At 39.3% G+C, this 23,465-nt stretch overlaps 1 protein-coding gene and 1 long non-coding RNA gene across 2 annotated transcripts in view; both read left to right on the top strand.

The window, feature by feature from the left end:
• The window catches only part of LOC113087664 (VPS10 domain-containing receptor SorCS3-like), a gene marked incomplete at its 5' end in the record, with an annotated part of 60,011 nt that overhangs the window by 20,822 nt on the left and 15,724 nt on the right, over positions 1 to 23,465 (top strand). The window contains 5 exons of the mRNA XM_026255613.1: positions 14,214 to 14,327; positions 14,904 to 15,075; positions 20,984 to 21,170; positions 22,658 to 22,791; positions 23,101 to 23,224. Coding sequence (XP_026111398.1) covers positions 14,214 to 14,327; positions 14,904 to 15,075; positions 20,984 to 21,170; positions 22,658 to 22,791; positions 23,101 to 23,224 — 731 coding nt within the window. The remainder of the gene's footprint in view (positions 1 to 14,213; positions 14,328 to 14,903; positions 15,076 to 20,983; positions 21,171 to 22,657; positions 22,792 to 23,100; positions 23,225 to 23,465) is intronic.
• Positions 1,089 to 8,047, top strand: LOC113087665 (uncharacterized). Its single transcript, XR_003285600.1, has 3 exons — positions 1,089 to 1,129; positions 7,870 to 7,937; positions 8,034 to 8,047. It is a non-coding gene; the product is annotated as an uncharacterized LOC113087665 (long non-coding RNA).

The following is a 23,465-nucleotide window of genomic DNA, read 5'->3' as shown; positions in this document are numbered from 1 at the left end:
TTTCTGACAGTTCGATTCAATAAACCAGTTGAAGAAAACAGTTCACCGATTCTTTTGCGCTCGACGCAATGGCGTCATTGGCGTTGACTGCACCTGGGCTAATAACATTAACACATAATTAGTTCAGAATCAATCACCAAAAGAATCAGTTCGTTTCAGACGCTCTGTGTGTCGGTTTGCTTCACGCTAAATCACACATGCGCAGTATCATCAGCTCCTCGGTTCACGAATCGGACGCGTCTGACAGAAACGGTTCTTGACTCATGAACGAGTCATTATCTGGCTCGGCTCGGTGTTCGTCTTCAGTTCTCTCTTCACAGCAGTTCAGTCAGTGTACTGTTTGAGTCAATGATTTACTCCGGGTTATTGGTTTGTTTTAACTCAGAGGGAGTGTCAGACACATTAAACAAGTTAACAGCTTAATTCATCAAAAAAAAGTATGTGAATATATCTTTTAGAAAGCAGTGTCACTTTTTTTTTTCCAGTGTCACTGAAATTTCACCCTCTTCTCTTAAAGGTCTGTGACATTCACTGATTAAGAATGTCAGAAGGAGGTTTTATATATATAATAAACTCTGATTTTTCTGATTTGCTGTGGCATGAAGCATAACTACGTAAGAACAGATGAAAAACTGATCATATAAAGAACTGATCATAACCTCATTTGGTAATCAAGTGGATTTTGGATGATAGTAGTGAAATCTTTCCGGTTTTACAGAACACTTGTTGCCTTGAACTTGAAAAAGTTAACAAAATCATTTTATTTTACAAATAAATTTGTTTAATAATAAAATGATTCCCCCGAAATTCTAGCAAATACCACTCACTGTACACTGTAAAAAATTGCTGTAGTTTCTACAGCAAAATTTTACAGAATTTTACTGTATAAACATTTTACAAGATGCAGCTGTAATTCGCAATGCATTATGGGTCAAATAAGGTTTTACAGTTGTTAACAGTATATTTCCACGTCAACTGTAATTCATTTACAGGAAGCAGGTGTTTCCTACACTAATTTACTGTAGTGTGGCATTATGGGATTGCGCGCGCATCATTCAAATTCAGAAACCCAGCCGACTGGAGCAGCTCGAGAACGATTGAAGATAAGAGGCTTTATTCATAATTCCTGGTAAGTTCACTTAATTATACTTAAGAAATATAACCCTTTATATTTATTTAAGTTAATCTATAAGCGATTTCATGTCACAATAGCCTCCTATCCTGACATTTAGTGGCCTTGGTAACTTCTGTGCAGTAAACTGGGAATTGCTATCATAACATAGTTGCGCCAAATGTTCGATTTTTGGAAGTACAATGTTCTTATTGAGAGCATTTAAAAGTAGTGTTTACCTAATGCGAACGATTGTCATAGTAACTAACGTTCCCTCTCGAGGCGGTAACTCAACATTACGTCAGCTAAGACGTATATGGGAACTCTTCCCTTCTCCACTTTCACTGAAATCTTATTGGCTAACGCCAGCTGGGGACAGCTGGCCAATTGACGCGTAGCATGCAAATACTGGCGGGTAAGCGTGCAGTATAAAATGCATGGGCGCGAAAATTACGTCTGAATCTCTTTCTTCACGCTAGAAGTCTTATCTAAGTCATCGTGGAAGTTGCAAATAGAGGACTACTCACCCTGTTTTTCCTCTCCGCATCCGATGGCTGCTAATGCTGATTCGGACCTTCAACAGTTCTGTGTGACCTGCTTGGGATTCTCACACGGACAACACTTGCGCCCACTGTACCGAAAGCTGCCAGTGCGCGCCCTCAGAGCCAGAGTGGCTCGGAGGACGGCGGGAATGAGGCCCACTGCCGCCAGCGAGCCGCTGGTGGGCCCTCCCCCGCCCGAAGACGAGTTTGACGTCGGCGTGGTGGACTATAGCTTCCGCGAACTTCGTCCTCTTCGGTGCTGGCGAAGAAAACGACTCCATGTCGCTTCGACGTCGAAAAAGGTTTGGGCCTCTCAGTGGGACCGCCCCGACCAAGAGGGCCCTGAGACCTCCAGGAGAAGCTCGTCAGGGTCTTCGGAAAGGTCGTCTCGGAGCTGAGTCTCGCTTGCAACGCACATGACGAACCTGTGATAGGTAACTAGACTCGTGGCTCCTCCAGTATGCAAGAGCTCGTGGTGAAATCGTGGGCTGCACCCCAATCGGCGCGCACCCACTCTGCTACGAAGGCCATATCACGCACGTGGACGGGACGGAAACCCTCCCCCCCCGTCTAGGAGACTGTTACCACACACCTGTGCTCGTCTCCCTCTGCTTTTGGTCCGGACCACAGTCTAGAAAGAGCGAGTGCAGCTTCTGCTCTTTGCCAGGGCAATACTCAAGGTGTTTCAGGCAAACGGCGGCACAGTAGCGCTGACGTCATCAGGATCGCGGCAACTGATCTCGCGCTGATTGCTATTAAGCGCTCTGCTCAGCTGTTTCACGGAGCTCATGGTCATCTTTACAGGCACCTATGGCTTCCCTAGCTGTCCTGAAAGACGCGGACCGTAGGCCGCTCCTAAACGTTCCAGTTGCTCCCTCCGGCCTCTTTAGTGACGTCATGGAGCTATTCTCAGAGACGCAGAAAGCGCGCCAAAGTATGAGCCATGTGATACCCCGTCGCTCACCCCAGTCTTCTTCTGCGAGATTCTTATGCACCGGGCCAGGCTCTGAAACCAGCTAAAATAACCCGCAGTGGCACCCCGCTCTGAACCGGACGCTCGTTTCTGCCGAAACCAGCAGTGGTCAGAGCCTGGAAGGTAACGTCAGGGTCAGTTGAGGACCTCGCGCCGCGAGAGAGCCAGCGCGCCATACGAGCCGTCTCCCTGACGGTGAAAGAGTGAGTGAGCGGGAGGCCCCGCCCCCAAGCGCCATGTTCATATGCATCATGTCCCCCATTTCCTTCGGGCGACGATTGCTATGTCTGTTTGAATGCTGTTTGTGTGAGTTTCACAATAAAAGCAGGTATACAATCAGCGAAAGAGCTTTACTGCCTCTTACACTCATCTCTGTGTCACTCGCCCTGTCTCAGAACAGTGCAGAGCCACAACCCATGATTACTGGCCTCGCGAGAGTGCCAACACCACATAAACACGGTGTCACCCTCAATGTTCAAATGCATCATGTCCCCCATGTTTCTTCGGGCGACGATTGCTATGTCTGTTTGAATGCTGTTTGTGTGAGTTCCACAATAAAACAGGTATACAATCAGCGAAAGAACTTTACTGCCTCTTACACTCATCTCTGTGTCACTCGCCCTGTCTCAGAACAGTGCAGAGCCACAACCCATGATTATACTGGCCTCGCGAGAGTGCCAACACCACATGAACACGGTGTCACCCTCAATGTTCAGATGCATCATGTCCCCCATGTTTCTTCGGGCGACGATTGCTATGTTTGAATGCTGTTTGTGTGAGTTCCACAATAAAAGCATGTTACAATCAACTAAAGAGCTTTACTTCCTCTTACACTCATCTCTGTGTCACTCGCCCTGTCTCAGAACAGTGCAGAGCCACAACCTATTATTATAATGGCCTCGCGAAGGAGCGAGAGTGCCAACACCACAAAGACACATGCATCATGTCCCCCACATCACTATGGGTGACGATTGCTATATGTGTTTAAATGATGTTTTTGTGAGTAAAAATTGTACTAAAGATGCATATATACAAATTATTGCACCCAACGTTGTGTCACTCGCCCTGTCTCAAACAGCGCAGAGCCACAGCCCATGATTATAATGGCCTCAGGATGGCGCAAGAGTGTCACACCATGGCCCGCCCTCCCGCCAGTGCTTCCAGCCTCGCGGGGGCGGGGCCCTGATTAAAAGAAGCCATCAGTGGCTTAGACGTAACGCGTCCGCCGTGTCATCTCATGGACGGTAAGAGGGCTATCCCGGGCGTTTCACCGTGGATACTGGGAATAATTCACGACGGATATTCTCTCCAATTCAAACGCAGACCTCCCCGCTTCAATGGCGTGGTCCCGTCACTGACTTTGCCCCAAAACCGTCCTGTTCTGCGACAGGAAGTTCTCAGTCTGCTCGAGAGAGAGCGATAGAGCGAAATTTCCCCTCAGATCGAGCGGAATGCGCATGTTGAATTATCTGGACGATTGGCTGATTTTAGCCCACTCAAGAGATGTGCTATCAGTCACGTGGAAACAATGTTTCGCCGTTTGGATACGCTGGGACTGCGTGTGAATATGCAGAAGAGCGTGTTTTTACGAGTCGGACTGTAACATATCTAGGAATATGTTTGGACTCGATGGCGATGCGAGCCCATCTCTCTCTAGAGCATTTCATCGACTCTGCGCTGTTTCTGACTGGGCAGGTCGTTTGCACTGAGGGAATTTCAGAGGCTTCTGGGACTGATGGCGGCGGCTTCTTCAGTGTGCCATCTGGGTCTGCTACATTGCGGCCGCTACAGTTTTGGCTGTAACTCGAGTTCCGCCGAGGGCGTGGTCTTCGGTCCACAAGCACTTACGGTCATTCACAGTTGCGTCAGCACTCTGAGACCGTGGAACAGCCCGGTTATGTTCAGCCCAGGAGTTCTTTTCTCTACGAACGCGATCTAGGCCGGGGAGCAGTCCGTCTGGGCCTGTGGTCGGAGTCACAGAGAAGGTGACACAAAACCGTTTGGAATAATGGAAGCGGTGTCCTAATATCCCTGCAAGCCTTTTGGTCGAAATTGGAGCGGAAACATGTACTGATTCAAACCGACAACACGTCTGTGGTCTCGTACATAAATCGCCAGGACGGCGTGCGCTCCAGAGCTCTATTCAAACAGGCAGCGAGTTTCCTGTTGTGGGCGGACCGACACTTAATCTCCATAGGAGCGTCGCACATCCCCGGTACTTTGAACCGTGGAGTGAGCATGCTTTTGAGGAACGGGATTCCTTAAGGAGATGTTGGCTTCACCCAAGATCAGATCTAATGATTTGGGAGGGAGGAAGTGGATTGTTTGCCACGAGCGAGAACACGTTGCTATCTCACTCCCCCCTGCTGGGAGATGCTCTGACATCGCGCTGGCCGGAAGCCAGGCTTACACGTTCCTTCCTGTGAAGATTCTGCCTGTGTTGTGCAAAATCAGGGAGGAGAAAGCTTCAGTTATACTCGTGGCCCCGAACTGGCCGAATCAGCCCTGGTTCGCGGACCTGAGAGAGTTACTGATGGCTCCCACATGGCGAATCCCCCTCAAGCAGGACCTGCTGTCTCAGGCGAATGGCACAATATAGCACCCCAGCCCCGAGCTGTGGAACCTTCATGTGTGGCCGCTGCGGGGACCCTAATGAGCGGGACTCTCTGCACTGACGAGTGCTAAACACACTTACTGAAACGCGAGCATCATCAAACATTCGCTGCTACTCGGAAGTGGTGAGTTTTCACAAAATGGTGCGAGAACATTTATATTGACCCGGGGACCTGTTCCGTGTCGGATGTTTTGCGCTTTCTACAGCACAGTTGGATAGCGGGAGTTTGAAAACATCCACGCTGAAGGTGTATGTGACCGCTATTGCCGCTTTCGTTCCCCGGTTACGGGTAAACGATCGGTAAGCACGCCCTGGTATTCAGTTTTCTCAGGGGAGCAAGTAGATTGTGTACTTCATGGCCGCCATCCGTGCCGCCGTGGGATTTCGCTCTAGTTTTGAGGGCTCTATCTCTTTTTACCGTTCGAGCCATTAGCTTCGATTGCGGTTAAGGAGCTTCCCTGAAGACTGCCTTGCCTCTTGCTCTCGCCTCAGCGAAGTGCCTTGGAGAATTTCGTGAGTGTTTGGTGAACGATATTGCATTGGTTTCGGGCCTGGCGACTGTAATGTCACTCTCCGGCCGAGACCGGGTTTCGTTTCGAAGTCACTCAATACACCGTTTTGTTTCCCTGCCCGCCTTATCTGTTGAGCCGTCAGCCTCGCGCGACGCTGATACTCAGAGCGCCGGGACCCTGTTAGGGTTTTACGGATGTATATGAATTGCTCGGCCGCCTTTCGTCAGTCGGACCAGCTGTTCGTGTGCTTGGTGGATGTAATAAGGGACGTGCTGTTTCTAAACAGAGACTTTCTCACTGGATCGTGGACGCTATCAAATGCCAGGGGAAGGATTACCCCCTCAACATCAGAGCTCATTCTGCGAGGACATTATAAATGCTTCCTGATGGGCCTGGTCTAGAGGTATGTCTGTCCAGTATTTATGTTTTGCTGCTGGCTGGTCTTCCCAGAACACAATCGCCAGGTTTAACAAGCTGGATGTTCCCTCTGTAGCGTCACATGTTTTTCGGTGAGTTAAGTTTTATTCATTAAAGCTGTTATAACCAGCTATACAGTAGTTACCATGGCTGCTAACTCTGTGTTATGGTTTAAATGGTTTATGCAGCAGTCACCGCAAACGCCGTCGACTCTGTTTAACTCTCATGCTTGAGTGCTTATTGCTTTGTGTCTGCCCTGGTTAGTGCAGATTTCGATATATTGCTTGAAGTTATGCATATTTTGTTAGGGTCGGAGCAGATGTCTCATTGGCCTAGTTCCGCCTATCAGATGCAAGCACTCTTAGCGACACGGCCATTGGCTAGAACTGTACTGCTTGTGTGAGGGTGATTGACTCCGTTCAGGGCTTATCTTCACTGCTCTCACGGCGGGATTTTATACAGTTCCCATATACGTCTTAGCTGACGTAATGTTGAGTTACCGCCTCGAGAGGGAACGTCTCCGGTTACTATCGTAACCTCGGTTCCCTGAGAGGCGGGAACGAGACATTACGTTAGCCGCCGTGGTCGCTGTTTGATCAGCTGTGCTAGCGTTCAGTCGTGATTCTGACGTAATTTTCGCGCCCATGCATTTTATACTGCACGCTTACCCGCCAGTATTTGCATGCTACGCGTCAATTGGCCAGCTGTCCCCAGCTGGCGTTAGCCAATAAGATTTCAGTGAAAGTGGAGAAGGGAAGAGTTCCCATATACGTCTTAGCTGACGTAATGTCTCGTTCCCGCCTCTCAGGGAACCGAGGTTACGATAGTAACCGGAGACGTTACTATATATCTAAATAACTGACGAACAGCAACATTTGAAATTTCATTCGTTTATATTTGTTCAACTATCCCATATTGACTCGACGCCTTACTATAATAAATGAAAGACATCTTTATATGCCCGACTGGACAAGTTCGTCTGATTAAAAAAAAAAAAAAAGACTGAGGAAGCATCGAAACGCGAGACTGATTCTGATTATATTAACGTTTCATTCAACATCAAAAAAGCTTAACAGCACACATAAACTCACAGAAAACACATGAGGTAAGTTAAATGTTCAACTGTTGAGTTTATTTATAACATATAAGAAGCATCACAAGTGAGCTGTTTTGCTGAGTATCACGATTGCAAATACATAGTTCAATAAACAATTAGTTCACAACTTACTTACTTTTTTAGACACAGTATTAACTGTTGTTGTATTTCACCGACGAATATAGTTCCAAACAAAGACCAAAGCAAAACTATTTTGCTCATTCTCAAATCAAAACTCTCCAAACTTGAGCTAAATGATTCATCTTTTTGAACGGATCAATGAATGACTCAGTTGATTCACTCATTAAGTTATTTACTGCCACCTAATGGCGGATTAGTTTCAGGTTTAATTAGCAGCATTGCATTTTTCCAACATTTATTAATTGTATTTTCAAATTTCATATAATTTTGCACTGTTAATTATTTAATTTGATTGGTGGTACAGTCCTACAATGTAATATTACAATTTATAATTATAAATTATATAATTTATAATAGTTTGTTTATTCTAATATATATGCCTTTTGGGGTGTTAATTTTGGTCTCATTTACAATACATAATGCTTTAAAGAAATCACAAGATTATTTTCTTTATGTCTTTTAGGTGCAAAGAATATCAGATGATGTGGAGAAATGTTCGATGCTTCAAGACTCTGAAGCTGATTTTATTAGGTAATATATTAATTATTTAAATAATTTGATAAACTTGTAATTTAGATTACATACTGCATTGTAGGTTACATTATTGCTTATATTTATTAATTTAAGGTCCACCCAGTGGCTTTTGATTATTTGAGGGTCAGATGGTTGTGAATTCATACCTCAACATTGTGCGTCCCGGGAGCAGTCATCTTTTGCACACATTAATTTTTTCAAAGGTAAGAAGTTTTACTTAAGTAATTTCATTCGCGAAAAACGTTACTTATTCAAAATGAAATGTAGTCATTCATCACTGTTAACTGTTAATGTCGTTCCAAACCCGTAAAAGCTATGTTCATCTTCAGAACACAATTTTAGATATGTCAGATGAGAACCGGGAGGCTTGCGTCTGTCCCACTGACTGCCAAACAATTAACAATGTCTAAGCCCAGAAAAGTATGAAAAGGATTGTCAGAATAGTCCATCTGCCATCAGTGGTTCAACTGTAATTTCACGAAGCTACAAGAATAATTTTTTTATGCAAAGAAAACAAAGAACAACTTTATTCAACAAAGTCGTTATCATAGCTGTTTTCGTTCAAATCAAAGCGTAAATAAACATAGAAAGCGTGTCCATGTGACCCAGCTGACACAGAACAGGCTATGTAGTGTGTGTCCAACAGATACTCTTCAAAAATGGCACTACACTGACGCAGAGAAGACTAATTGTTGAATAAATCCTTATTTTAGTTTTCTTTGCATACAAAAAGTATTGTCGTCGCTTCATAACGTTACTGTTGAACCACTGATGGACTATTCTGATAATGTCTTTCATACTTTTCTGGGCCTTGACAGTGGTATTTACTGGAGAGTCTATGGGACGGCCACAATCTTCCCAGTTGCATTCAGAATATCTTAAATTGTGTTCCGTAGACGAACGAAGCTTTTATGGGTTTGGAACGACATGGACGTAAGTGATTAATGGCAAGATTTTCATTTTGGGGTGGAGTAACATTTTAAGTACTGGTAAATGCTGATGTATTGTATAAGTGGCATTTTGACATTTATTTTATTGAGCTAGTTTCATTTGATACATAATTTTATCCTGATGCTTTTGCTTGTTTTTATGTGCAGATGTTTTCTTGGAATCACAACACTCACTGGATACAAGACGGACACATAGAGGCAAAACAAGTGGAAAAGTCTCAGAAGAGGGACAACCCTCATGTGTGTGCTCATCTCAGAAAGTTGATGGACTTTCAGTATGTATTTATTAAATTGTCTTTTGCAGGAATATTCTTAATTTAATAGAACATAAGCTCAAACAACAGAATTTGTGATTTAATGTTGATTCCAGCATTTTATTTTAATCCTTTTCTTTAAAACATTTTTATTTTTATTTTTAAATGTTTAAAAAAATTATACAAATTCTGTTGATTGACCTTCATTTTTATAGAAAGTTAATGTTCTACTCTGAATATGGCTTTTTTTAAACAGTTATTTGTGATGCTATGCTATTTTTATGATTAGATTTAACTGTTGAAAGACTGAAAATTTTATTTTACCACTAAAAGCCTTGCAATGTCTTTCTGCCAGTTTTAATAAATACTTATTTGCAACATCATTGACTTGGTTTTCATTCATTTGTAAATGTATTAAGATAGAGCTCATGATAATGCATTTATATCAGTATTTTATAGTTTACTGTTAAAATTATTCTTTAAAGCAGTTTCATTGTTAAATTATTACAACATCATATTGTATTTAGGGGTATTTACATGATTTTATTGGCAACTTTTGTTGCCAGCTAAATACTGTAATTTAATGAAATTACAAAAAAATGCTGTAAAATATATTTACAGGATTTTATTGGCAACTTTTTTGCCAGGTAAATACTGTACTTTAGTGAATTTACAAAATATTGCTGTAAAATAAACTACTTGTAAAATTCAATGTTACTGTAAAAAATACTACAAACTACTGTATTTCACATACAGCAATTAACTGTTATTTGCTTTGCAGTAATATCCTGTAATCCATTTTACAGCAATTAACATCATTTTTACAGGATTTTATTGGCAACTTTTTTGCCAGTAAAATCCTGTAAATTCTACAGTACATTTTTTACAGTGTAAGAGATATCACAAATAATGTAGTTAGTTCAGTAATCGTGAAAAAAACTTGACATTCATTGATTATCTTGATTATATGATTTTGCACGTAATATATTGCTGCCAGACTCTTTATGTCTACACTATTACCTGCATTACCTACTGTAATACCTATTGACATCACAGTAATCTTCTCTTGAAAACTAAATCTGTAATTCAACTTTTGTCCAATAGTTACATTCCAATTAGTTTATATAAAAGCCAGAGCTGCAGCACATCATAAAACATGTATTTCCTGTTTTTTTTTTTTTTTTCTATCAGGGGAAATCATTATAATATGTCAACTTAACAAGAAAATGAACATGATGTTATTTTTGCTGTTTTGTTTTTTGACGGGCGGTTAAGAAAGGAAAGAAAATGAGCAATTAGGACATGCATACTACACCCAAACCTACATGTTTCAAATTTCAGAGTTCAGAATTTCATCTATATATATATATATATATATATATATATATACACACCTATCAAGAGGCTTTTTTAACTTCAAGCCATTAATTAGAGTTTGAATAAATTTAGGATATTGCTAGAACAGAAGAGTTTCTCTCTCTCTCTCTCTCTCTCTCTCTATTGGTGTAAACAATTTAAATAACAATAATTCACAGTTATTGCATTGCAATTTTTGTATTTAATTTATTTTTGTTCTTTTGTGATTTGTTGGTGTAATAGTCTGGATGATACAGACATGACAAACTAAACAGATTTAATTTGCATGCTAATTCATTTTAAAAATGTTACTCAGTTCTCTGTTTATCTTAAATTAACCAGATACAGCCTTGTTTCTGAATTAGAAAAACTAGCAGTTTAATTAAGTCCATTAGCCTCTGTGATATTTTGTTTTCATGTATTCATTGTCCAGATCAGTTCGGCCCACCGGTATATATTTCTTCCTGCAGTTTTAAGATAGGAACATGCTTGAAAAACAAAACAACGTTTCCTAACTTCACTGTGATTCACAGAACTTTTAATTGCAAAAAAAAAAAAAAAAACTTGTGACATGATACGCAGAGTAATTATTCTGTGGAATATAATATATTGTCTCTTTCCATTAGCTCTGATACAGAGAGCTCATCTAATAATTGTTATTGCTTCAGGTTGTGGTGTAAGAATTAAAAACACATCTTTTTATCTGCAGATATAAAATATGTGATACTAACAGAAGAACAAAATAACATCTGTAATGCAGTTTTAGCAAAGACAACTGTTATTAAGATTTTTTTTTTTTTTTTAACATTTTATAATAATAATTGCAGTATAGTATATATATATATATATATGTGTGTGTGTGTGTGTGTGTGTGTGTGTGTGTGTGTGTGTGTGTGTGTGTGTGCATTGCCATATCCAGGGTTTGAAATTTAGTGAGGTCCGGGATGGGGTTACAAATTGTGCTATAATAACCAATACAAATACAACTCATTATATACACTGAACACTTTAAAAGAGACAGACATGTAGATGAACACTGTTACATTATACCATATTCATTGCATCAAAAAAAAAAAAAAAAAAAACTATTGGGTGGATAATTTTTCAGTATGCAATGATAACATTACTTTTGTCATTTTTGTTAAAAAAAATTTGATTACTTTGTCTAGTGCTCTTACGAATATTTTTTGCATTACTTTGTGAAAATGTACTACTACTATATACCCTACCGAATGAAATAGCATAGACTTTTTCATGGCTAGTGTTTTCGTAGGCTATTTCATTTCATTCTGTTACCTACTTGTTCTAGATCTGTGTACTACTAGTGTCAAATGCTATTGTTTTTGACAGTGTTGATAACATTTCTGATGAATAATATGATATTTTTTGTGTTTGCCTTACCGAATGTGTATCCTGTCAGCAGTAACCTGTCTGTGGGCTTTTTTATTTTAATTTTTAGTTCAAGCGCTGATGCGGTGTTGCCAGATATTGCTATAAAAATATAAAAAAAAATAAATGTTTAAAATGTTTTAGATAAGATAAGATAAGATAAGATAAGATAAAGATAAAGATATCCCTGACACTGATCTGAAACTTCCCAGTTGATTAACTTTTTAAAGTGTCAAATTAATTGAAAAGCAACTGGCAGGAGCTGTGCCCGCACCCTCACTCATGAGTCCACAACTCTCAAGCCTCGTTCAATCCACCCGTGTCTGGCCCCTATCATTTTCATACCACAGACGCTATAAACATTCTTGCAAACTGTCTAAACTGAATTATACATGTCATGCAAACATTCATATGAGGAGTTTTAATCAGGAAATTAGTCATTCAGATCATTGGAACCTCGGTGACCTCGTTTTTACCTATTTTTAAACAAATATTGTTTACCATCAAACAATCAACACTTTACACTGTGCATTTAGGGTAGTGTTTAAATACTAATATAATTGCACTTTTTTATTTATTTATATTGTATATATTTCATATTTGCAAGTAATTATTCCACATTACGGGTAAATTATAATAGATAATAATAGATCTCAAGAATGATAACAATAATGTTACTGTTACATTTCTGTAATAAGAACTTAATCATATATATTTCAATTTATATTAAAATGTGTTTTTATAAGTATTGTCTCTATGTAATAAAATGTCAATGTGGTCTTGAGAAAAAAGAAAATAAAGAAAAAAAAAAAGTTTTTTTTTTTATTGTTAAAAGTGATGTTGTAATTCTGCAACAGTGGGCTTTACAGGGATTACCAATACTAGCACCAAGCATTTTACAGAACAACTGAGTTTCAGTTTGATTATGATATAAATGAGAGTGAAATAGAAGCACATCTTTTATAAGTTATAGTTAAAAGATCAGAGGTTCCTTTAATTTTTTGGATACATACATCATGATCTGAGAGTAGCTTTATTAGATGTCATTACTAAACCAGTCAGTGATTTGCAAACTGTAATTCAGAAACTCCATTTCTTCTTACTTATGTAAGATCAAAGGAAATTGAATGTTAACTTGTATTAGCAAGTCCAACATCACACATTATACCAAAATCCACTTCAAAGATGATCATTAACTCTTTACTGAAGGACATATGTTTTAGTTTTCAACATTAAGGCAAAGCAAATATATTTATGCATTTTTTTTATAAAACAAACAAGAAAGCACATACATTTAAATGACAATGATACAAAACCCAGTGTAAAAATGTTTTACCTTTGACACCACTGACATTGGTTTAAATTGGATCTTTCAGATTTTTGGTGGAGATTGGAATTTTTTTATCTTCTATAGTACCATTAACTTGTGGTGTACCTCAGGGTTAAATATTGGGACCTCTCTTGTTTTCATTGTATTTGATCCCTTTAGGTTAAATTTTTCGTAAGTGTAATATTCTGTAGCATTTTTACATAGATGATACCTAGCCATACCTTCTTTGGGTGCTGGTTGGCAGCTAACTTTCTTCAACTATATATATATATATATATATATATATGTGTGTGTGTGTGTGTGTGTGTGTAAAGTAATGAAAGTGTTACTAATTAAAGAATCACCCGTATGTGCCTAAAATAACACTAAATTTATATGGGAATAATCTGAGCACTAGCACACAAATATCTTTTAAAGCTTGACTCTTATCTGAGTGCCGGATTGGAACTGCTCATAATTAAAAACCCAAATGTGTGATGCCAAAAGGGGCCATGTGGTCCGCTGGGTTTTGTTGTGGATCAGTAATTAATTGATAAATCAAAGTCAGCTGTGATATATGGACAGACATTCACTTCAGCAGGTTCCAGGGCTTCTGGGAGAAGAGGGAACTGAAAGACGTTAAGGACATACAGTACGTTGATGCCGGCAGCTTTCAGAGCAGAAAAGACATTTGTCATCCCAGAATTAATATATCTCAATGGCTGCAATTGTCTCAAGGGCATAAAAGAAGGACATGCTTGAATACAAGATGTGCTGCTGTGCATGAATGAAAGGATGTACAGGTAGTTTGGAGAATGTTTAACAGGATAGGCATCAGGGAACGGCATTAGAAAATGTCACAAATGAGATTTGAACTTGTGATGACCTTGTATGAAACTAGTCGAACATACCTGGAGTGAATTTATGTTTTTATGGATGGATTGATATCTCAAACGAGTCAAAATTTAAGAAATGTTATTTACAGTATGTGAGATTTTTTTGTTTTGTTTTGTAGTGATTATGGTTTTGAGAGAAGAGGGGATGGAAACTGTTTGCCTGCATTTTGGTTCAACCCTTCCACACTGTCTCGAAGCTGCAGCCAAGGGCAAAACTACCTCAACAGCACAGGGTAAGCTGTCTGTATACAATATGCAGACTCTTCATATTTCCAGCACTAAACCAATCTTGTGTTAGGAAATGGTTATTTTTAATTAAGTGAGCCATGATTTAAACTTTATTTTGCTGATGAGCAGGCACAAGCCATATTGACGTGAGCAGCTTTTAAACTTTCTGGAGATTGTGGCATCAACTTTCTAGACAGACAATCCATACTAAGAGACCTAGCTGGACAGATAACACTGTGTAATGGAAAGACTTCATTTAAACCTAATTTAAAACCAACATCAGTCAGAAAGCATATCCATTCAGAGCAAGAGTGCGAATTTATAGACAAGGAAAGAGACAGAGAAAGAACGCGATTATCATTTTCAGAGATTGTGTCCCATAAATTGTGGGCCAAACCCATTAATCCAGCAATAAAAAACCAGAGCTACTCAGAATGGATCTATCAGGCTTGTTGTATTCAAGAGGATAAATACAGTGACCCAGACGCTAAGTAACAATGTGAATGTCATTGAGCCATTTAATTGTTTATCTCAAAAGAAAGATGTTTCAAACTAGTTTTTGATTTGTTTGTGTGTTGCAGATATCGTAAAGTGGTTGCGAATAACTGCACAAAAGGAGTGAAGGAGATGTACACAGCCAGGAAACAGCAGTGTCCGAATCGCCCCCCTCGAGGTTTAGTCCTGACAACACATGATGACAAACTCACAGCCAACATGGGCAGCAATGTGACCTTCCTGGTGCAGTTAGAAGAGGTGAGATCATCACCAGGGTCATCTGAATCCAATGAACTCAGCTAATGGAAAATCATAGATTATCGGATTCGGGAATCTGATCATTTCAAATGCGGCATGGCCAGAAGCTATAATTATGGGCCTGGTATTGAGTAAAGATCTAAATTATGCAGTAATAATTATTAAAGTGATGTGCTAACTCCAAGTGAGCAGATTATCAATGATCAGATATCTAGATGTCCATGTAGCAGATTAATGTATTATGTCTGGTAGTTAAAGCTGTGGTTCTCAACTGGTTTTGCTTCAGGACTCGGATTTAACATCAGGCATCAAGTGGAAGAAACCGTATCTGTTTTTAGGAAGGCAAAATGAAGTTATTATTAGACACATAGCCTTTGACATTAACGACAAAAGATATAGAAAGTGTTTTTTTATTATTTTAAGGCAAAACACCCAAGGTGAGTAGGTACTAATACATAGTAATAAATAATATATATACATATTAATAGATATCACCATTCTTATCCAGTTGCTTGACTACAATAATAACTGCCAACTTTTTTCGTATTGCAAGTTTTGGTTCCAGAATACAAATGATTGTTAACTTATTAAATATGGACTAATTTGCATAAAATGCCCAGAACATAAATTTTAACATTGGATAGCCAGGTTCACAAATTCATGTTACATTTTGTTGACATATTAGAGGGTAAGGTGAATAGCTCTTTTTTTATCGCTTAATAAAAAAATCACCATGTTTTTAGGGATATAATTTAGTTAGAAAAGGCAAAACAGGCAAATGTTACATTAACCAAACTTTCAGAATTGACAGTTTTTTTTTTATTATGAAGTACACATATTCTCTGGGCACTGTAAGGTGCTTAGTCTGGTAGCCTAAAATGTGTTTTGTGTAGTAACTTCTAATTTAATTTAGTCAAATCTGAAATATGAATTAATATGACTGAATCAACATGACTACATTAGCATACACCAACAAAAGTCATTTTAAGGTTCAGGTCGGAAATAGCACCTAAAAGGAACAGTTCATCCAAAAATGAACATTTGCTGGAAATTTACTCACTCTCAGATCGTCCAATATACAGATTAGTTTGTTTCTTCATTACAGCAGATTTGGAAGAATTTAATTCGCGTCACTTTGTCACCAGTGGATCCTCTGCAGTGAATGGGTGCCGTCAGAATGAGAGTCCAAACAGCTGATAAAAACATCACAATAAATCCTCCCCATTCCAGTCCATCATTTAATGTCTGGTAAAGTGAAAAGCTGCATGTTTATAAGAAAGAAATCTATCATGAAGGTATTAAATCTGGCCAAAAATTATGCTTCTTCTAGTGAAAAAAATCCATCCCCTGTTCTCTCATGTCAAAATTCACCAGAATGTTTGTTTAGGACTGTTTTTGCTTTTAAACGGTGCTTTTAAATGGTGCATATGTCTCTCCTGATTCAGGCGAGATGAGTTTTTCAATGGAGAAAGCAATTTTATGCATAGAAGACTCACATTTTAGAATGACACAGTGGATTTTAGTAAAAAATGTGTTGATGGATTTGTTTCTTATAAACACAGCTTTACAATTTACAGAATGTTAATTGATGGACTGGAGTCATGTCAGTTACTTGTGGATCATAGTGACGTTATTATCAGCTGTGTGGACTCGCATTCTGATGGCACCCATTCACTGCAGAAAATCCACTGGTGAGCAAGTGATGCAATGCTAAATTTCTCCAAATCTTTTCTGATAAAGAAACAAACTCATTTACTTGAATGTCATGAGGGTTGATAATTTAATTTGGGGGTAAACTGTTCCTTTAAGATAACAACAGATTACAGTGGATTTTTCAGCCAGCTGGCCGACACAGTTGTGCTATAATTTAAATTTTTTTTACTGCGCTGGTTTATTATTGTGGTTCCAGCTATTTTAGATTAACCTCCCCCTTAATGACACCATCACAAAAAAACACACAAAAAATAAAAATAAAAACATGAGTGGTTACTTTACATGTTGGTCAGGCTAATTTTTCTAAGGCTGTTCCTGGTGGACCAGACTTTTAGACCAGTCTGGCTAAGTGAAACTATCATTGAGCTCTATATGTGAGCGTTTACACCCACATAGGTCATTTTGACATTCTGGAAACTTTCCATAATTTGGTGTCCTCTGCTCCGAGCTGTGCTGAAGCTCTGGCGGATGAAAAGGCTTCACTCTGTACAGATGGTATGGTGCAAGCCGGATACATATTACAAGCCTGCTGGGGAATAGCTTTTCATTGAGGTGCAGTGCACACATGGTCACACATATTCTCTCCTGGTTTCTGTCTCTGTCTCTCTCTCTCACACACACACAGGCTCGCTTGCTCATTCCAGGTAAAGTGTTTCTCCCTAGGCGTCTCACCACAGCAGAGTTGTCATATTACAGTATGATGAGATGAGGAAATGAGGGCTTATTCCTTTCATTAAGAGAGTGAGAGCTAGTAAAGAGAGAGAGAGAGAGAGAGAGACAGATAGTGAGATGGGCTAAGAATTCTATCTATTTATATTCATGAGGGTCAGAGTCGAGGCAGTTTCTTAGGCAAATCAAATGGACTTTAATATTTAATGCCTTTAAGGTGCAACACAAGATTTTTTTTATTTTTTATTTTAGTTTTTTGTTAAAGAGAAAGCAGCTCAAGGTTGGAAAAGATAGAAGCAGAGAAAGTTTTTTGAGGAACGAGATTCGTTTATTGTTAGATATCTATCCATCCATTCACCCATTTTTTCCATTGTTTTAAGTATAAACCTTACTAAATGTTGTTTCTCAATTTTAGCTTAAAATTAAAATAAAAAGCCATTGGGTTAAGAAAAAGAAAATTATATATATTACAAACAATTGTATAGTCTGTATTTGATTAAAAAAACTATTTTGTAAAATATTCACAGTTACAGTTTTTTATTTTAATAAATTTTAAATTATAATTTATTCAAGTGATGCAGAGCTGGATTTTCTGCATCATTACTCCCGCTTTCAGTGTCACATGATCAGTTCAGAAATCATTTTAATATGCTCAATTTTTTTTCTATATTTTTCTATTTCTCTGTCTTCAAGATTATTTAATATATATTTCAAAAGAACAGAATATGTTTGAAATATCTTGTACAATAAATGTCTTTACTCTTATCTTTGATAAGTTCAATGTGTCTTTGCTAAATAAAAGTATTAATTTATTTTCAGAAAATGAAAGCTCACTGATCTCAAACTTTTGAGTATTTTTTTAATTTATTTTTATTTATTTTTTATTTTTTTGTAGTAAAGTTTTACTAAAAAAGTATTTTGCTTCAAATATATTTAGATTGTATTATTCATGTGCTGATATTTTTACTGGACAACTGAATAAAAATGCTATTAAAAATTAATTCACTCATTCATTCTGGCAGTGAAACAGTTTGGGGTGGTGGATTTCCAGGATGAAAAAAAGTACTTTGTCTGAACCTCGAGAGCTCAGCACAATTGTGCAAACCAAAAAATCCTTTATGTGCTGCTAATTAGGGTTGGGTATCATGTTTTTTTTTTTTTTTTTATCTGTCAGCAAGGCACCACGAGCCAGCGCCCGTGAATGGGCAGGGCACACCCTGAGCCTGATAAGCCAGGGCTATGGCATCCACAATCCAGTGGGCCATCCTATGCCTAGAGATGGCATCCCCTTCTGCCGGCCTCCGTAACAGACAAAAAGCTGGTCTGAGGTCCTGAATCTTTGTGTCCGGTCTACGTAGCACCTCAATGCTCGGACGGGACAGAGCAAAGCCAGGGCTGGGTCTGCCTCCTCCAGGGGCGGCGCTTGCAGGTTCACCACTTGGTCTTTGAAGGGTGTAGTGGAAACTTGGGCACGTATCCAGGCCGGGGCCTCAGGATTACCTGGGAGTTAGCCGGCCCAAACTCTAGGCACGAATCGTCGACCGAAAATGCATGCAGGTCCCCTACCCTCTTGATGGAGGCCAGTGTAAGCAGGAGCAGAGTTTTCAATGAAAGAAACTCAACTGAATGCAAAGGCTCGAATGGGCCCTGCTGTAGTGATTTAAGCACTAGAGTCTGGTCCCTAGAGGGTATAGAGGGGACCGGGAAGGATTTAACCTCCTAGCCCCTCTAAGAAACCTAACAATTCGCCGAAACCTAACAACTCGACGAACTAGAACCTCTGCGTCCCTTCCAGGGACCAGACATGGAGTTTCCAAAGGTCTGGACGCGGGTGCTAAATGGTGCCCCGCCTCTGAGTCAGTAGATCCTTCCTCAGTGGAATCGGCCAAGGAGGGGCTGTCGAGAGGAGCACTAGTTCGGGGAACCAGGTCCGAGCTGGCCAATACGGCGCCACTAGCAAGACAGTGTCTGTGCGAGAAGGCTCACTGGGGGAAACACGTACCATCAGCCGGTGCCAGGTAACGATCCGTCATCTTTATAAAGATGCACCCGTGGAGCTCTTTTAGAGGAAATTAGCTCTTAGGAAATGCTCTTTTAGTGCTGAGGCGCACAGGGGAGATGGCTGCTTGCAACACGACAGGGGGTAGTGCAGCCTGAAGTGCGCAACCCACTCGACACTGGAAAGGCCGCCGCTGAAACGCCGCCTCGCCAACACAGGAAGCTTCCCAGATCGTGCTGAACTTGCAGTTCACCGTAGACACAGTTGAGGTAAGCAGAACGATACTGTCGCTCGGCTTTAAAGCGAAAAGCTGGTATGCATTGCACCTGCTGCCTTCTTATACTCACGCTGTGATCAGCGGCAGCTGGATACAATAATTGCATGCCAATGTGCATTGGCTCATTTAGTTTACACTCAAAGTAGATTGGTCTATCGAAGCAATATCCCATTTTGCGTCGGTCACCAACGTGGCGTCGAGTGCGACCGACTGAAAGGGAACCAATTATATTAAGACAACCATAAATATTAGTATTGAAATTTTACTGTTTTGTGTAAAAATAAATAAATACATATTCCTAATAATAATAAATACTCTTATATACTTGTGAATTACTTATTACTGTCAATATTAATTGGTAAATAATACTGTCTGCAGCACAACAATATTATAGAAATAGTCACACATTTTCTGTAGTCTGATGTGTTGTGTGCAAGAAAGCTTTCACTATGAAGCCAATAAACAGATTTTATTTTGCCATAGTGTTAAACAGTCTACACTTTGTATTATTAAGTATAATATTAGAATATTTTAGATTTATATCAATAGTTGAAAGTCTGTGGCAGACTGTTATTACAGTTTGGATTGGTTTAAATAGAAATAAGAACTTTAATTTACTGAGGATTCATGATTTCCTCTCATGTAAAAATAAATTATTATTTTATAAAATAAAAAAATAACAATAATAATAATAGTAATAATAATAATAATAATAATAATAATAATTATTATTATTATTATTTTAGCTTAAATAGCAGAATAAAGATTTACAGAAGACTCGCTCAGAGCCATATTTATGGTTATATTCCCTATGCAATATCCTTTCTGGTAAACGGCAATTATGATTTGCGGTAGATTGCAGTTGACCCTGAGCAAGCCAAACCAACACAATATAGAGTATCAAGTATATATTACATATCAAAAGTAATAAGATGGGTTCCCACAGGAAGCTGAAATACATGCTGAGAGGTAATTCATTAGACGCAGTGACTGTTTTCTCTGTAAATAAGCAGCTCCTGTGTCTGGTTTCACACACCTCATCTCATATATGAGGCAGAGTTACAGCAGGAATGAACTCCTGGGCTGAAAACAATGCTTGTGTCTGAGCGCAGATGGGCCGGTGTCTGTGGAGCAGAATGGTGACGTTACCCGCAGCTGTTTTTGGTCGCAGCTGCCAGACTCAATGATTAAGGAAAGTGTGCTAAAGAGTTGTTGTAATAATCAGGCTAGGCTCTGTGTGTTGTTTTTAGGGTGACTCTATGAGGACAAACATTCAGCTGGACTTTGGGGATGGTACAGCCGTGTCCTACTCCAACCTGAGCTGGACAAAAGAGGGCATCCGGCACATGTACCGCAGCGCAGGCATCTTCAGAGTAACAGCGCTGGCGGAGAACAGCCTCGGGCTCGACACCTCATCCCTCCACCTGCATGTGACATGTAGGTTTCACACACACACACACACACACACACACACACACACACACACATACAGATACAAATAAGCTGGCCAAAGAGCACAAATTATACAACAAATACTAAGATGCTGTCTTTAAATCTTCTAAATTATACAGACAATTTGGTAGTCACACAGGCAATAAAGCGTCTGAGCTCTGGTTAGCAAACTTTGAATAAACATCTCTAAAACACAAACTGAGCACAATACTCTAGGTAGGTGACTTTCATAGTTGTTCTGCCAAAATCTGCATGTGTCCTTCAACTCCACAGGTGTAGTACACTGCAGTGCTTAATTACTGCTTTTAGCTCCACTTTTCACAAACAAACAGGGGGTGGGCACTTGCAATCAGATTTCCTGATGTGCATTAAATACTGAAGCAGAAGTATTTAATACAATAAACATTGTTTGGGCTATTTAAAAAAGAAATGCCCCCAGGGAGGAGTAAACAATGCCGAATGATCTCAGATGAGTGAATAAATAGTGAAAGAAGTAATATTTATAAATATATGTGTATTACCGTATTTTCTGGACTATAAGTCACACTTTTTTTCATAGTTTGGCTGGTCCTGCGACTAATAGTCAAGTGCGACTTATTTATCAAAATTAATTTGACGTGAACCAAGAGAAATGAACTAAGAGACATGAACCAAGAGAAAACATTACCGTCTCCAGCCATGAGAGGGCGCTATATGCTGCTCAGTGCTCCTGTAGTCTACACTGAAGACATACAGTAGAGTCCTCTCTCGCGGCTGTAGATGGTAGTGTTTTCTCTTGGTTCTTGGTTCTAAATAAATGCGACTTAAAGTCCAGTGCGACTTATATATGTTTTTTTTCCTCATCATGACGTATTTTTGGACTGATGCGACTCAGGTGCGACTTATAGTCCAAAAAATACGGTAGTAGTATTTATTCATGTGTTTGTGCAGACTTACGATATGGGCCACAGTGCTTGTCTAGTTGTCTATATATATATTTTTTCTTTTTCTTTTCAGTTTTGAAATTTCTAGTGCTAAAACTTCATTTAGCATGTTGTGCTTTAGGTGCTAGACTGTTAGCCCATCAAAACCCTATTGGAAAAGTTACTTGTCAACTTGCTTCTTGGCACTGTTTTATTTATTATTATTTAATTTTGTATTTATTATTATTTTTTTTTCAGAACGTCCCACTGCGAGTGTTACATTTTTAATATGCCATGCCAAGATAAAAATACTTACACTTTTAAAAACAGGTCTCAAGATCCCTGCATTCTGTTTCCATTCCCTTGCTTTCCATCTAGCTGTGTTTGAACTGCGTCCAGTTGGGGTCAGGTGAAGCCGAAACCAGTCTAATTATACAAGACCAAATACTGTAGTTGACTAGTTATTTATCCCACCGGCTAGTTGTTTTTGAGAAATATTTAGTTTTTGCTCACCCCTTGCACTGTTTGCTGTTCTTATTGACTGTATGTGTGTGTGTGTGTGTGTTTCAGGCCCTGTGGAGCATATTCAGCTGCTGGCTCCATATGTGGTCATTAAGAATAAGGAGGTGAACCTGACGGCAGTGGTCTGGCCTTCTAATTTCAGAACGCTTACCTATTTCTGGTGGCTGGGGAACAACACAGAGGTACAACCAGCTCCTATAATTACAGATTTTCTGCCTCGCTTTGTTGGGCGAAGGCCTCCGAGACATTTTATGGTAGAAGATAAACAGAACAGGAGCAATGAACCGTTAATAATGTAGTACTTGTTCTTGTCGTTTTTGTGGTATTTAGATGTGTTCTTTAGTTCATGCTTGTTCGCCCTGAAACATCAATAAAGCTGTTGGCGCTATTCATTTTAAAAGAGTTTCCTTTTTTAAGGGAGTCATTGAGCTTACAAATACCAAAATATTTAGATTGTTTTTGTTTTGTATGCACTATGTTTGTGGCGCTAGCCCATAATTACACTGGACAGCAGTATTTCCCACACGTTCAGCACCGAGGGCATGGTCACCGTCACTGTTCAGGTCTTGTCAGGAGACTCTATACTACAGGACACCAGAAGCATCGCCATACAAGGTGAGTGTTATGACAAATATGACATGGTACTGATGACAAGTTCAAAACTTTTTTTTTTTTTGCTTTCTTCTTCTTCCTTCTTTTATTTCATTTTTTTTTTTTTTACATGGCAAGATCACATTAAAAATGTCTTGGAAACTTCCCATCATGCGGTTATCATTTATTTTTGCTATGCTTTTTTCATGTATATTTTTTCCCTCCGGAATTTCAATCATGTCATATAGAAGTCCATTATATATAT

The sequence above is a fragment of the Carassius auratus genome, unplaced genomic scaffold (genome assembly GCF_003368295.1).
Source record: "Carassius auratus strain Wakin unplaced genomic scaffold, ASM336829v1 scaf_tig00045054, whole genome shotgun sequence".
NCBI lineage: Eukaryota > Metazoa > Chordata > Actinopteri > Cypriniformes > Cyprinidae > Carassius > Carassius auratus.
Note: the sequence above shows the minus strand (reverse complement) of the source record. Positions and strands in the feature narration are given on the sequence as shown.